The sequence below is a fragment of the Fundulus heteroclitus genome, chromosome 9 (assembly GCF_011125445.2).
Source record: "Fundulus heteroclitus isolate FHET01 chromosome 9, MU-UCD_Fhet_4.1, whole genome shotgun sequence".
Lineage (NCBI taxonomy): Eukaryota > Metazoa > Chordata > Actinopteri > Cyprinodontiformes > Fundulidae > Fundulus > Fundulus heteroclitus.
This window is the reverse complement of record NC_046369.1, coordinates 18,997,241-19,009,826: the sequence shown is the minus strand read 5'-3', so window position 1 is coordinate 19,009,826 and position 12,586 is coordinate 18,997,241. Positions and strand designations below refer to the sequence as shown.

The 12,586-nt window shown below is 38.4% G+C and overlaps 1 protein-coding gene across 1 annotated transcript; it reads left to right on the top strand.

Annotated features, from left to right (window-relative positions):
* Window positions 1–7,134: 7,134 nt before the first annotated feature.
* Window positions 7,135–9,982, top strand: LOC105936780 (leucine-rich repeat-containing protein 15). The gene is made up of 2 exons (XM_021324187.2): window positions 7,135–7,461; window positions 7,662–9,982. The coding sequence occupies exons 1-2, from the start codon at window positions 7,443–7,445 to the stop codon at window positions 9,437–9,439; spliced, it is 1,797 nt and encodes a 598-aa protein (XP_021179862.2). The 5' UTR covers window positions 7,135–7,442; the 3' UTR covers window positions 9,440–9,982.
* The last annotated feature ends 2,604 nt before the right edge of the window (window positions 9,983–12,586 follow it).

Here is a 12,586-nt window from a genome sequence, read left to right as displayed (position 1 = left end):
ATTATGCTTGCAACACTTATGTGGGGTATGTGAGGAAAAAGAGTTTGGAAAGAAACAATAAACCTGCATGTTTTTATTAAATTTTTTTGAGAGCAGTCATCAAAATTGCTAATTAACTCTCCCCTTATTTCCTTTAACAGCCTTTTCCACAGATTAATTCGTCCTCACAGCTGCGCATATTTGAATTGTGTTAATGTGTTGCTGATCCCCATAGTGCTGGCTGGTCAACTCGCATGTCATACATAATTAAAACTGTTTTAAGAGGGTGCTGCAGTACATTTACCGACCATTTTATAGCCATACTTAGTGGCCATATTTTAACACTGTAAGTTTTATTTATTTTCCAATGCAGTAGCCTACAATCTCACACTCTATCACTTGCCTGAGAGGGACACGGAACAGTGCGTAGTACAGGATTCCCTCTTTTTTTTCCACACGTTTTCATGTTACAACCACAAACGTCAATATATTTTATTAGTTCATGTGGTAGGTCAGCATTAAGTATAAATCAATCTATAAATATTAGAACAATAATCCATGTATCCATCGTCCATGTGGGCGGGAATTACATTTTAGAGTTCCATTTACTTGAATTGCTTTATGGATAAATGTACTTTCAAGAGTAGTTTTACAGCACCTTACTTTTTATTTGGACTTGACTAATATTATTTTTGAAGTAACGCTAGTCATACCTGAGCACAAACACTGGCTACTCTACAAAGTTGGAGGTACTTCATTGAACGAAGAACAAATGTGTTTTGACCAAAGATGCACCGCAGAGACACACATAAAGTTTGTGTTAAAATGAGACTTCCTGTTTGTACACACAAGCTAATTAATTCAAGGTTATTTTCTCTCATCTGAGACTGCTGTGACATTTAGAGGTCAAGTGAACACACACACACACATATATATATATATATATATATATATATAGTCACTGGAAATACTTTCCTCTGTTATAATATATATGTTACCTACTGTCATTTTTGGTATCAGTAGATATCATGATGAGAAGACATGAGATTTGGAAATGTGTGCTTTTACATGCTTATCATTTTTATTTCAAAATTACTGTAAAAAGTGGAGCTTAAATTTGCTTCAAGCCCCTTTTACTCTGATATTCCAAAATAAAATCCCGTGCAACCTTCAAAATTTTCCTATTTAGTAAACTGTCAGTATGAGTGCAGTTTAATCTAAATATGAATACAACTATTCTGGGAAAGTCTCAGAGATCTTTCAGATAACTTTAGTGGACAAACAGCATCATGGGAACCCAACAACCTACCAGGCAGGATAGGAAAACATTTCTGAAGATGATTTTAGCCTTTGTGCAAAATGCTGTGTGTAGCAGAACACTAACACTGCACATTATCCTGAATACTGACACCATCCAGAAATTGCAGTGGTGGTACCATCATACTGTGGGGATGCTGTTCCTCAGCATGGACATGTTAAGCTGGCAAGAATAAATGGGAATATGTATGGAGCTGAATACAGGGCAGTGATGCAAGACAACATGTTGCAGGCTGAAGACAACTGGCATGAAGGTTCACTCTCCTGTAGGGCAGCAACCCTGAGCATAAAATCAGAGCCACAATGAAATAGCTTAAATCAAAGCCTGTTTCATGTTCATTAGATTTAGAGAAAATATAGGGAGGTATGTCGCCATTATAAGACGATGAAAAAGGCCAAGGGGTAAAAATTTAATAGCATTGCAATATGAAAACACTATTTACATAGAGCTTTGATTATCACATCACATTATTTTTTCTCATTAGAAATTAAGGAGCAGAGACAGAGGACTTGTGATGCTTACATCTAAAGCAGAACACAAATGTTTTTCTAAGCATTTAAGAGGACTACCGTAAACAGTAAAACATAAAAAAAACAATTAATTCACAAATCGTCTTTAGATTGCTTTCTAACGGTTCCGCTAACAAAATAATTTTATTTCACACTACCTGACTTATCACTCAGCTCCCATTCTTGCTTGTCACATACCCGTATATCTTGACTGGGGTGGTGAGTGTTTAACAGCGAAATGACTCCCGCTTTAGGTTTTAAATGGAAAACCCCTAAATTACATCAGGACAGAATTATCACTACATCACCATAAAATTTTACCAGAGGATTTCCTTAACAACACACACGCATAGCGTCTGCTCCTTAGGCAGGGATGGGGGTGCCTTTATTTCCCTGATGTGCATTACAGACTGCTGAGACCTAGCAGGTGTTGACATGTTCTCCACGATGGATACCCCTTCCCCCCTGAATCAGTCCTGAAGATTGAGGAGCTCATCTCTTTCTATGGCACTCCAACAGTCTGAACCAATTCACTTACCTCTCTTCACCAGACCAACACACTCCTGTGTTGCTATTTAGGGAAGCAATTAAGGTAAAAGACAAACACGTGCAGGTGCCAAGAACGTCTGACAGAGGTCTCTCATAACCAAGCGGCTGATTGATATCTTCCTCTCAGTTTGATTTGGCCATGTCAGAGTGATGAAGGGTTACTGGTCTGCAACTGCAACGTCAGATGCCCGTATTTCATTCAAACGCTTCATGGTCTCCATGAGATTGTGGGCTGTTGACGAAGTCCAAGACGACTACATGTTGATTTAAGACACAGGGGGGGAACTGGCTCCTCCTCTCAGCTAAAGAACATATAAATGTATACCGATGGATTGCACCCAAAGGAGCGGAAACCTTGAGTTGTGTAAAGGCGGCTCATAGTGCAGGGGTTCATTTAGGACCATTCACCGAGTGCCATGGACAGGGTCACAGTTGCAAACTACTGTTTAGGACTCCTTGGTTTGCTGTTACTACAAGGAGTGATCAGCGTGGAGGGAAGGAGCATATTTACCTCTGGTAAGTGTGCAAAAATGTTTGGGAAAAGTTGCATTTCTTCGTGGAGATTAACAAAAACATCACAGGCATGTTATGACTGTTTGATTTGTTTTTTGGGAAAGTGGGACTTTCATCTGCTTTGTATGTCCAGGAAACCCTGTTTTTAGTCTCAGAGATGACCCAGACATTCAAAGCAAGATTCTTGCACTACTATTTCACAAAACCTTGGCTCCTGTCGAAAAGGACAACCCTCTGGGTATGTTATTAAATAGAGACTCTCCTTCTAAAACTTACCGTAAAAGAACATAATCACTCAATAATAAATGGGTTTTCACCTTTGCAGGTATGAAGTTGGGTAATAAATTAGCTGATCTTGATGAGGTAAGACTTTTTCTCTTTTTAGCTTTGATATTACAGATTTGTCACGCCATGCTATCCTTGTGGTGCTTTTAAAAAAACATATTTCTTGTTTCTTATGTAATGTTAATTGCCTCTTTTGTTCTATAGAAATTAGAATTTCCCTGCATACGAATGGTACTGTACTAATAAAGTTGACTTGGTTTGCCTTGATAACGTGTGTTGAGAATATAGCCAAATTTCTCTTAAAAGCTTGTTAAGTAGACATGCATCATCAAATGAAAAATAAACAAACTGGTGTTGAGAATAAAAAAATAGATAATTACAAACACAGTTTTAATTAGTCTGATCTGTACTTAAAGCTACGTACAGTGTGGGAAGACCTGGAGCTGGAGAGGAAGATTTCTGCAAATGTAGCAGAAGGCAAATCCATAACAAAAAAGCGTGGAGAACGTAAGTAAAATTAGCACTGGTCGATATTTAGACTTTTAACCTTAGTAGAAATTGTGAAACTAATTTGTCATGCCTCTATCTCTTGTCATCCACAGCTTGCTTTTGGAAGTACTGCGTCTGACACGGACCAAAGAGAGAAGAGAATCATCACGAAAACTTGCTGCAATGCTCAGCAAAGCCTTAAAACACCAGTAATTTAACCACACTGTATTTATTCTAGCAATATAGCGATGTACATTTCATGTGCCCTGTCATGAAAGCTCTGAGTGATGTTGCTTTATATGTTGCCCAACAGGAATTTTATTATATAACAGAACTATTCTTTAGTGTTTATGGACATCCTTTACTTCATCTGGATTGTTTAATTAATCAGATTGTGTTTTTGTTGCCCTCTTTTGGCCGAAGTCGGTCTTAACTTTATTTTCCATGTCTACTAACAACCACCTCACTTTCCACTGCTTTTAGACATGAAATAGTGTTTGTTTTACTGTGTAAATAAAATTATAAAGTGTATCTTTACTTTTTGTTTTATAATTTCTGAAAAAATAAAAAAATGAATTGCAAAGTCTCCTTAGAGAATACTTGTAGCTGCAAGTGAACCTTTTTTTGGATATTTTAGGGATTTTAATTGTTCCCAAAAGAATTTCCCTGCTGTTTTTCTTCTTACTATAGTAAAATAATTGCCAATATTTAAACAAATCTGGTAATTAATATGGTGCAAATATATTTGAGCTTGATGATTTGGTGAAATTTGATCTTATCGCAGCTTAGTCTGAACTGATGGAGAGCTGCATTAAAAGGGGATTTTCAGCAGTTGCCAAGCAAAAAGCCTGGATTATCATACATTGACTAAAGTAGTTATTGTGACTCGGTTGTGCTTGTTTTAACATATTTCACTTACATGCACAGATATAAAAAAAATATCTACTCAGTTTTAAATTGATGTAAGAAATCAAATTGTTAAATTTCTTTTGAGACAGGCACTGGCTCAGGATGCACACATATAACATATATATATACACACACGCACACACACACACACACACACACACACACACACACACACACACACACACACACACACACACACACACACACACACACACACACACACACACAAATTAAATATGTTGATTGCACAGAACAACATACTTCCTGAGAAGCTTAAAATGTACAAATAGTATTACATGCACATAGTATTTAAGGTCTAATAAGATTTGTGTCTTAGTCCAAAAAGTCCAATATCATTCCCTTTGCGAACAATATAAATTATTGTCTTGTTGAATGAATTAATCAGTCAACGCTCCCTCGATAATGCATTCATGCCTGCTGTAAATCCTGTGCAATAATTTCAAGTCTTCATTTACATGACTGTGCAATTCCATGAGAAATTAGAGTGTGCAAATAGGTTAAATAATTTAAACCTACTATTTAAACATAAAAAAACCCACAAACTTCTCAGCAGGGGGCCATGGCCATTACCCAAGTGGGTGGGATCAGTAGCAATGCGTCTGAGTCTGGAGCATAAACCATGTCAAGAACTTGTAGACGGCATCCCTCAATCCCCTGCGGTGTCATTACCACCCGTGCTAAATCCTCCCTCTCCTGCACCGTGCAGCTACCACACTGTCACACTGAGACACAAATGCTTTCAATTGTAGCTCTGTAGATTTTTTTTAAACAGCTTAGTGGAAAGTCTGGTCCGTTACAGCTTCCTGAGGAAGAAGAGCTATTGTTGGGCCTTGTTCACAAATGGGAGGTGTTCTTCTGAGGTTGTTGACAACATCTCAAATGAGAACAAATACTTTTAACCATTTTTGCATTTTGTAATCAATCACCATGGTAGTCTAATTACGCTCAAGTCTTCTCTTGCTTTCTTCTTTTGGTTTTCTTAGGATTTCAAAGAGACATTAAAGGGAAGATTATATGTTGGGAGCACGCTGTGAAGAAGGTTTGGATTTTGTTCTCTTTAAGGTTGAGGACTTCTTGATTTGTGGTTATTTCTGTGCATGAGAGCATATGTGACTCAAACTTTGTGATGCGCACCATGTGGATGTAAACCCAGAGAATATTACTCTGAGTTACAGCAGAATAATAAAAAAGCATCAGAAAAAAAGTTGCTGATTTTGCTTTCAAAATAACAGCGGTGTGATGTTTAATCCGTGAGGTCATTTGATCAGTGCAAAAGGTGTCAAATTGAAAATTAAGGCAGAAAATGTTGGTATTTGTTCCACACAAAGTCCTAAAGAATTTGGTTAAAAGGTTGTTTGAACATAGGAAAACCGCCTGAGATGAGGAGAAAATGACAGGTTGCCCAGCTAAAAAGAAAATGGAAAACTAACATACCACTTGAATGGATCAAAGTCATGTTGCATAATATCAAAGTGGAAATGCCCTCGATTCCTCTATTCCTAATGTTTATTGCTCATGTATTTTATTTTATTTTCAGTTGTATCTTTCAGGTAATTCATTAAATTAATCGTTTTACCATAGTTTGTTTGTCAGGCCCTGTGTCTCAGTGAGATATACTTGAATAAATGAAGGTAAATAAATAAATATATAAAACAGATGTGTGTATGTTGTCTGAAACAGCGGTCATAACGATAAACATCCATTCAGTGAGTCACAAGAAAGCGAAATCTGCAATTTTCTACCTTATATAGTAAATCTTTGAGTTTACAGAGAAACAGGCTAATCTTCTATTATGTTCCACAAGCTTGATCCATTTTAATTGATGTTTCAATTATAACAGCACAGTATTCCCAGTGCATCCGCATGCATCAAAATAAAAGCTAATAAAATGAAGTTTGGTATTTACCCACATTTTAAAAGCAATGCTAGTATTCTGAATACAATGGTCAGATGGATTGATGTAATTTTACACCAGTCAGAAATATACATGACTGCAAACATATATTACAATATTAGTTGTTGTTTTTTTATAACGAAGGGTATATAGTTTTCAGACCCTGTTAAAGATACACATGATAAAAGTACTTTATAATCAAATGCATGCGGGTTCTGTTGGGACGTAGAGACTACTTTTACATTAATGCTAACATGCCACATGTAATGCAAACATATGTAGCAGACCATGAGCCCATCAAAACGTAAGCATTGCAGAAAGCATAGTATTTTCAGTCACTTACACATTATTAACTTTACAACAACATAAAATCATTAATAAATACTACATGCAGATGTGTATGTAAGCTTCTGTTTACCTGTTCTCTTTACATGGAGCCTGGCAACAAGCGCTGGCGGGTTGCAGTTATCCATTGGCCCTGTCACTTTTAAGCTCCTTTCCAGGAAGGAAGTTTATCAGAAAAAAATAGAGGAAATTATCTGTTTTAGCTGAGCTCAAGGGAAGCAGAAAATGCTGCTCACAAGATAAGTTCACGCCAGGAAATAAAAAAACAGCTGCCGTTTTAGCAATTATTTTTTAAATATTTAAGAGGCAAAATCTGTGAAAAAAGTGTGACAATATTCCAAATTCACTCTCCTAAAACAAAAAATATATACACACCAAAAGCTTTGTGATGAATCAGACGTATGCTTTTCATATTAATGAGGACATAAAGCATGGAGCACTGTTTTAGCTCACCATAGCTAACCTTGTCTGTCCATGCCTGTGATTATCAGCATTACCGCAGAGATGGGGTGTCATGTCATTCTGGGCGGACATGTTGGTGGAGAAGAGAGCAGGAAGCTTTGACAGACAGCGAGCACCCGTCTCATTTAGATAGCAGAGCAGCTCAGAGTACAGCAACCACCAGACCACGATGGAGCCCTGCGTCAAAGGTTAGTCAAAACTCTTTCTTTTCTTTTGCTTTCCACCTCTGAATCAGTTTGCATTCTTGTAATCATTGTCAAAAATGTTGCACCTGTCTACAAATGATTTATATGTTCAACATAGGCACATTTCTGAATCTCTGTCAGAACTAATTTCTCACTTTTTGAATAAAAAAACATGTCTGTTGATGTTTCTTTTAACTGCACAGGTACACAGTGGATGATACTCATTCTCCTCATGCCACCATTCATTAATGGCAACATGGGTTGCCTTGAAGGTTGTTGGTGCAAATCCTTTGGTCACTTCAACTGCAGCGACCGCAATGGCATAGATGTGCTGCAGCAGCTGACTATCCACACGTACACTCTGCTGCTCAACAAGGCAAACATGAGCATCATTAATGAGACGACCCTGGCAGAAAAGAGTCTTCTGATGCGCTTTGGTCTCACCAACAGTCACCTGCACACCATCCATCCTTTGGCCTTCCGTGCAGCGCCTCAGCTCAAGTCAGTCATGCTCACAGACAATGATCTATCCACCCTTCCTGTTCGGGTGTTCAGTCCTCTCACCATGGTGGAGGAGATTTACTTAGATGGGAACCAGCTGGAGATCATTGGTCCCGATATGTTTGAGGGACTCAGTGGGTTGCTGGTTCTGAGTCTGAGCCGGAATAAGATCAGAAACCTTCCCTCTGACATGTTTGACGGACTTACCAACCTCTTTCTTCTGAACCTGGGTAGGAACAACATAAAGAAGCTGGCTCCAACAATGTTTCACTCCCTGACCAAACTTAAGCGGCTCCGGATCTACCACAACGAGCTGGAGGTGTTGGAGGTGGGGATCTTTGATCGGCTTGTGAACCTCGAAGCGCTGAATCTCCAACACAACCAGATAAAAACTATTCCACCTCGAGTGTTCTGGTCACTGGGGAACCTGAGAGAACTCACCATGTCCTCCAACCATCTTAAGGGTGTCCCTCACAAGAGCTTCTACAACATGCCCAAGCTGAAAAAGTTCACAATTTACAGCAACCCCCTGTTGTCTTTACCAGAGGAATTGATGGGCCACATGCCGTACATTACACAGTTTTATCTGTACGATACCCACCTCACCACTGTTCCTGGAAATCTGTTCGCCAACATGTCCGGTCTGCAGGATCTGAGCTTTCATTTAAATGACTGGCTGAGGTACTTACCACCTGATCTTTTCTGCTGTCTGCCAAATCTTAAAAAGCTCTCCCTGAGAAACAACAGCCTTCAGGATCTACATCCTAATCTTTTTTCCATGCTAACCACACTGGAAACCCTCTACCTCCACAACAACAAATTGAAGACCCTACCTGAGAGCATTTTTCAGAAACTTACATTACTTGTGACCATTGATTTGAAAAACAACAATCTCAATACACTTCCTGGAGATATTTTCTTGTCAAATACAGATTTGAAAGCTCTTACTCTGAGTGGCAACCCCTGGGATTGTAGTTGCACCATAAGAGGATTTGCAAGGTGGATCAGACAAAATGAGCATGTTGTTCTTGACAAAGACGACGCTATATGTCACAGTCCGATGTACAACTTGCTCCGTGGTCTCCACTCTCTGCATGAAGATGAATTCAATGATTGTGATGACAACAGAGATTACACTTCAGTCACTCCGATAAAGAAATCAACCACCTTAGAAACCACAACCTTCTCAGTGGAGGTTTACACCACAGCCTCCAGCCAGCCTGACAAAAGCACCAAAGCTTCACATGTTTTTCATGACATGCTGGTGGTTGAACAGGGGCCTGCTTATGTTCATCACAACTTCCACAATGGCTGGGTGTACGTGTGGTTTCTGCCCTTCGGTTCAGCTTTGGTTGGATCCATGATGTTTTGTTTTGTCCTTCTTTTAGCCGTGGGTTTGGTCCTCATTCTCGCTACCATATATGGCATCTATCGTCTCGGCACAGCCATGGACCAGCTGAAGGCTGGGTGTGCACATTAGGAGGAAGCCTGGTACACACTTGAAGATAAACGATCCCTTTCCACAAGCATTTCTTTCTAAATGACTGCTGTAGTTTGCTGCCTTCATTGCTAACGTGCTTTAATGATTTAGGAGACCTGAAACAGGCTTCAAAAGGTCATACATTAAGTTCTTGTATTGTAAAAAGTAAAAACAGATTTACAAAGTGTGCTAGAAAAACACATGTAAAGTAAGGAAAACATGAATATAGCTGGTTGCTCATGTAAAGATACAAATAACAAAAGAATTTTGATCAAATCTATTTATGTCTTTGGTTGTTTCATGGCTATTCAATAAAATTTGTTTAATTTCTCCCCCTTACCCGTTTTTTTATCTGTATGCTTTTTTTATTTTTCATTTAGCAGTTTGCATGTTATTATATCAATCACATGTAAAAGGTCTAATAAAGCTAACCACATTTGACTACCAAGTATTCATAATCTCCAAAGCAGAACTGAATTATTGCATTACCTTTTTATCAAGAAATGAACTACCAGAAACAAGAGATGAAAGAAATAAAAATTATTATTGGAGGATTTGTCTCCCCCTAGCGGTTTAACATGTGAACTACTATCTTTTGAGAGCGAGAGTGATGGTGAAAATGTTGGAACAGTTTGGTAAAAGTAAGAGGACTAATACTTAGATGAAAATATTGTATGTTTAGATGAGGGCAACACTGAAATATAAGCGCATGACCCTATATTTCTAAAGAGTATTGGCTCCCAGTTGTTTTTTCAGACCTAAAGGAATTTGCCTTGTATGTAGGTCTTGAAATTAAGAGTTTTGGAGGGGCAAACTTCATAGAAAGGGGTACGAAATACTCTTACAAAACCTGCTCAAATGTCTGCTTTGATGTATTCTGATATATTTCGTTGCTGCAAGCCCCTTAAACTCTGCATGCCCCTTAAACGCTGCCTATTATGGCGTCATAATGATGTTATTCCTACCACTCCCACCTCTAATTAGCTCTGTTTTCCACATCTGTTATCTGTTTTGTGTTCGACTAAGCTGCACGTAAACACGTACTCTGTGGCAAATGAAAAACCATCTTTATTAGGCCAGCATTGCATTAGTACACACATTTCTGTTTAAAGTTTAAAACCTCTCTAGCTTGCAGCTGAAGAACCTGCCATTTCTTATCTTTAGCTTTTGCTGCATTTAAATACCTTATCGAGTTGGTCTGACAGACAGAAAGGGCTTTCCAGGGGTGAATCACAGTTTTGGTACCAGGAAGGTTATTCAGTCTTTTGCAATACCTGTCAAAACAGGAAGCAGATTGAACTGTGATTCAGACCACACAATGGCCAGTGAGTTTTTGGGATGAGAAACTTCTACAAAACAGCCTCCCTGTAATTAGACAAGCATCCACAGGGGGCAAAAAAAAAAAAAAGACAAGCATCCACAAGGGAAAAAAAAAGAAAAGAAAAAAAGACAAGCATCCACAATTAGATAAAATCACAACATTGCAGAGAACTACATCCGCCACAAGTACTCAGTTTCTAGTAGCACCCTCAAGATAATCTTCACAATGAATTGGGAACGGTTTAAATCAACTTTTCAAATGATATAGGTCAAGCTTAAAATAAAGGCCACATTTTCAACTCACTGATAACTAGATCTAGACTGATTCTTCTGGTGTAATACAATTAAGTTCCTTTAGTAAGCCCACAAATAAGCTTCAGCCCAATTTAGTCCACACAAAGCACCAACACATGCTGCAAATTCCATGGGAAGCGATGAGAATATAAAGCATAAAGCAAACAAAAGAGGATAAATTGGCAAACAGGACCCAAGTTCATTGCCATGACAACGGCTGATCGGGCCTTTCCAGTAGGCTGAGCTCACACAACAGCGGGCACAAGCACATGGACCAATGCGGGGAAAGAGGGTGAGAGAGGGAACAGGAAGCTGCGGGGACTTGACAGTTATCTGACTCCGATGGAAAACTGTTGACTCCTGACTTTAAGTTAGGAGGGGACTTATTTGAGACAAACTTACTGGAATCTGGTGTTCTGAGAGACTTTCCAAAGTAAACTAAACTTGGGTCATGGTACTTCCTTGAACTATTTGAAACTATGCTTCATTTTATTTTTGCCACACATTTTTGGTTGCCAGCTCAGCATCCTCATATAAGCTCTTCATTTTTGACTGGTTAAAGTTTAGATCAACAGATTTACGAACAAAACAACAAGGGTAAATATATCTGTGTGGATTTATCGTTTAAGTGACTGAGAAATTAAATGCCAATCTTCTATTTCAAGTATTGTGGTTTTTGGGGCGTACATAACTGGTCATATACCTTTCCATTTTGTCATCACCTTTTGTTTTATTAAATAATGGCTTCATGTAATCTGAGGTGTGTGGTTTGGTAAAGTGGAACTTGGATTAATATAAATGTACGTTCAATTATTCATAGCCTACCTTGTAAAACGTAATTTGTTCACCTCTTAAAAGCCATAGATTTGCTAGAGGGTATACTTTATGTTTACCATGCATGTTACATCTAAATAACACAGATATAATATAGAATTTTCTTCAATTTTCCTCTAAGAGCAAATATTGTAGGAAGACTAAGAACTGACTGCTAAAACACAATAATCTCTGGAATTTGAACTAACATGTGAATTATGGCACCATCCTTAACATTTGAAAACAAATTTTAAGAAAACTTTGTGAAATAATTTTAAAATGAATCGCAAAGCCCAGAAAATTATCAAGTTTGGACCTAGAAGCCTTGTTAATCGACATGTCTTTATTATCCCTGTAAAGTAAATCGCTCTATGCCCCATACAATCATGTGCTGCCTCTGCATGGGGAGAACATGCAGACTCCACCCATAAAGACCCCTGCCGGGAACTGAACCCAGACGCTTCCTTCTTTGAAAGCACAACAGTAAAGTATTTCAGCAACAACAGGGAAATTCCCCGTTTAAGCAACAGTGCATCACAGAGTTCATACTTTATGTTCACTTGAATTTCACAACCTATTAAAGACATTTAGCATGACCATTGAGTCACTATGGAGTCACTATGGAGTCACTATGGAAGGCTCTATGTCACAATCTACAGGCTCGAAAGGACTCTAAAACTGAGCAGCGGCACGATTAGATGGTGTTTTTATTAACAAATC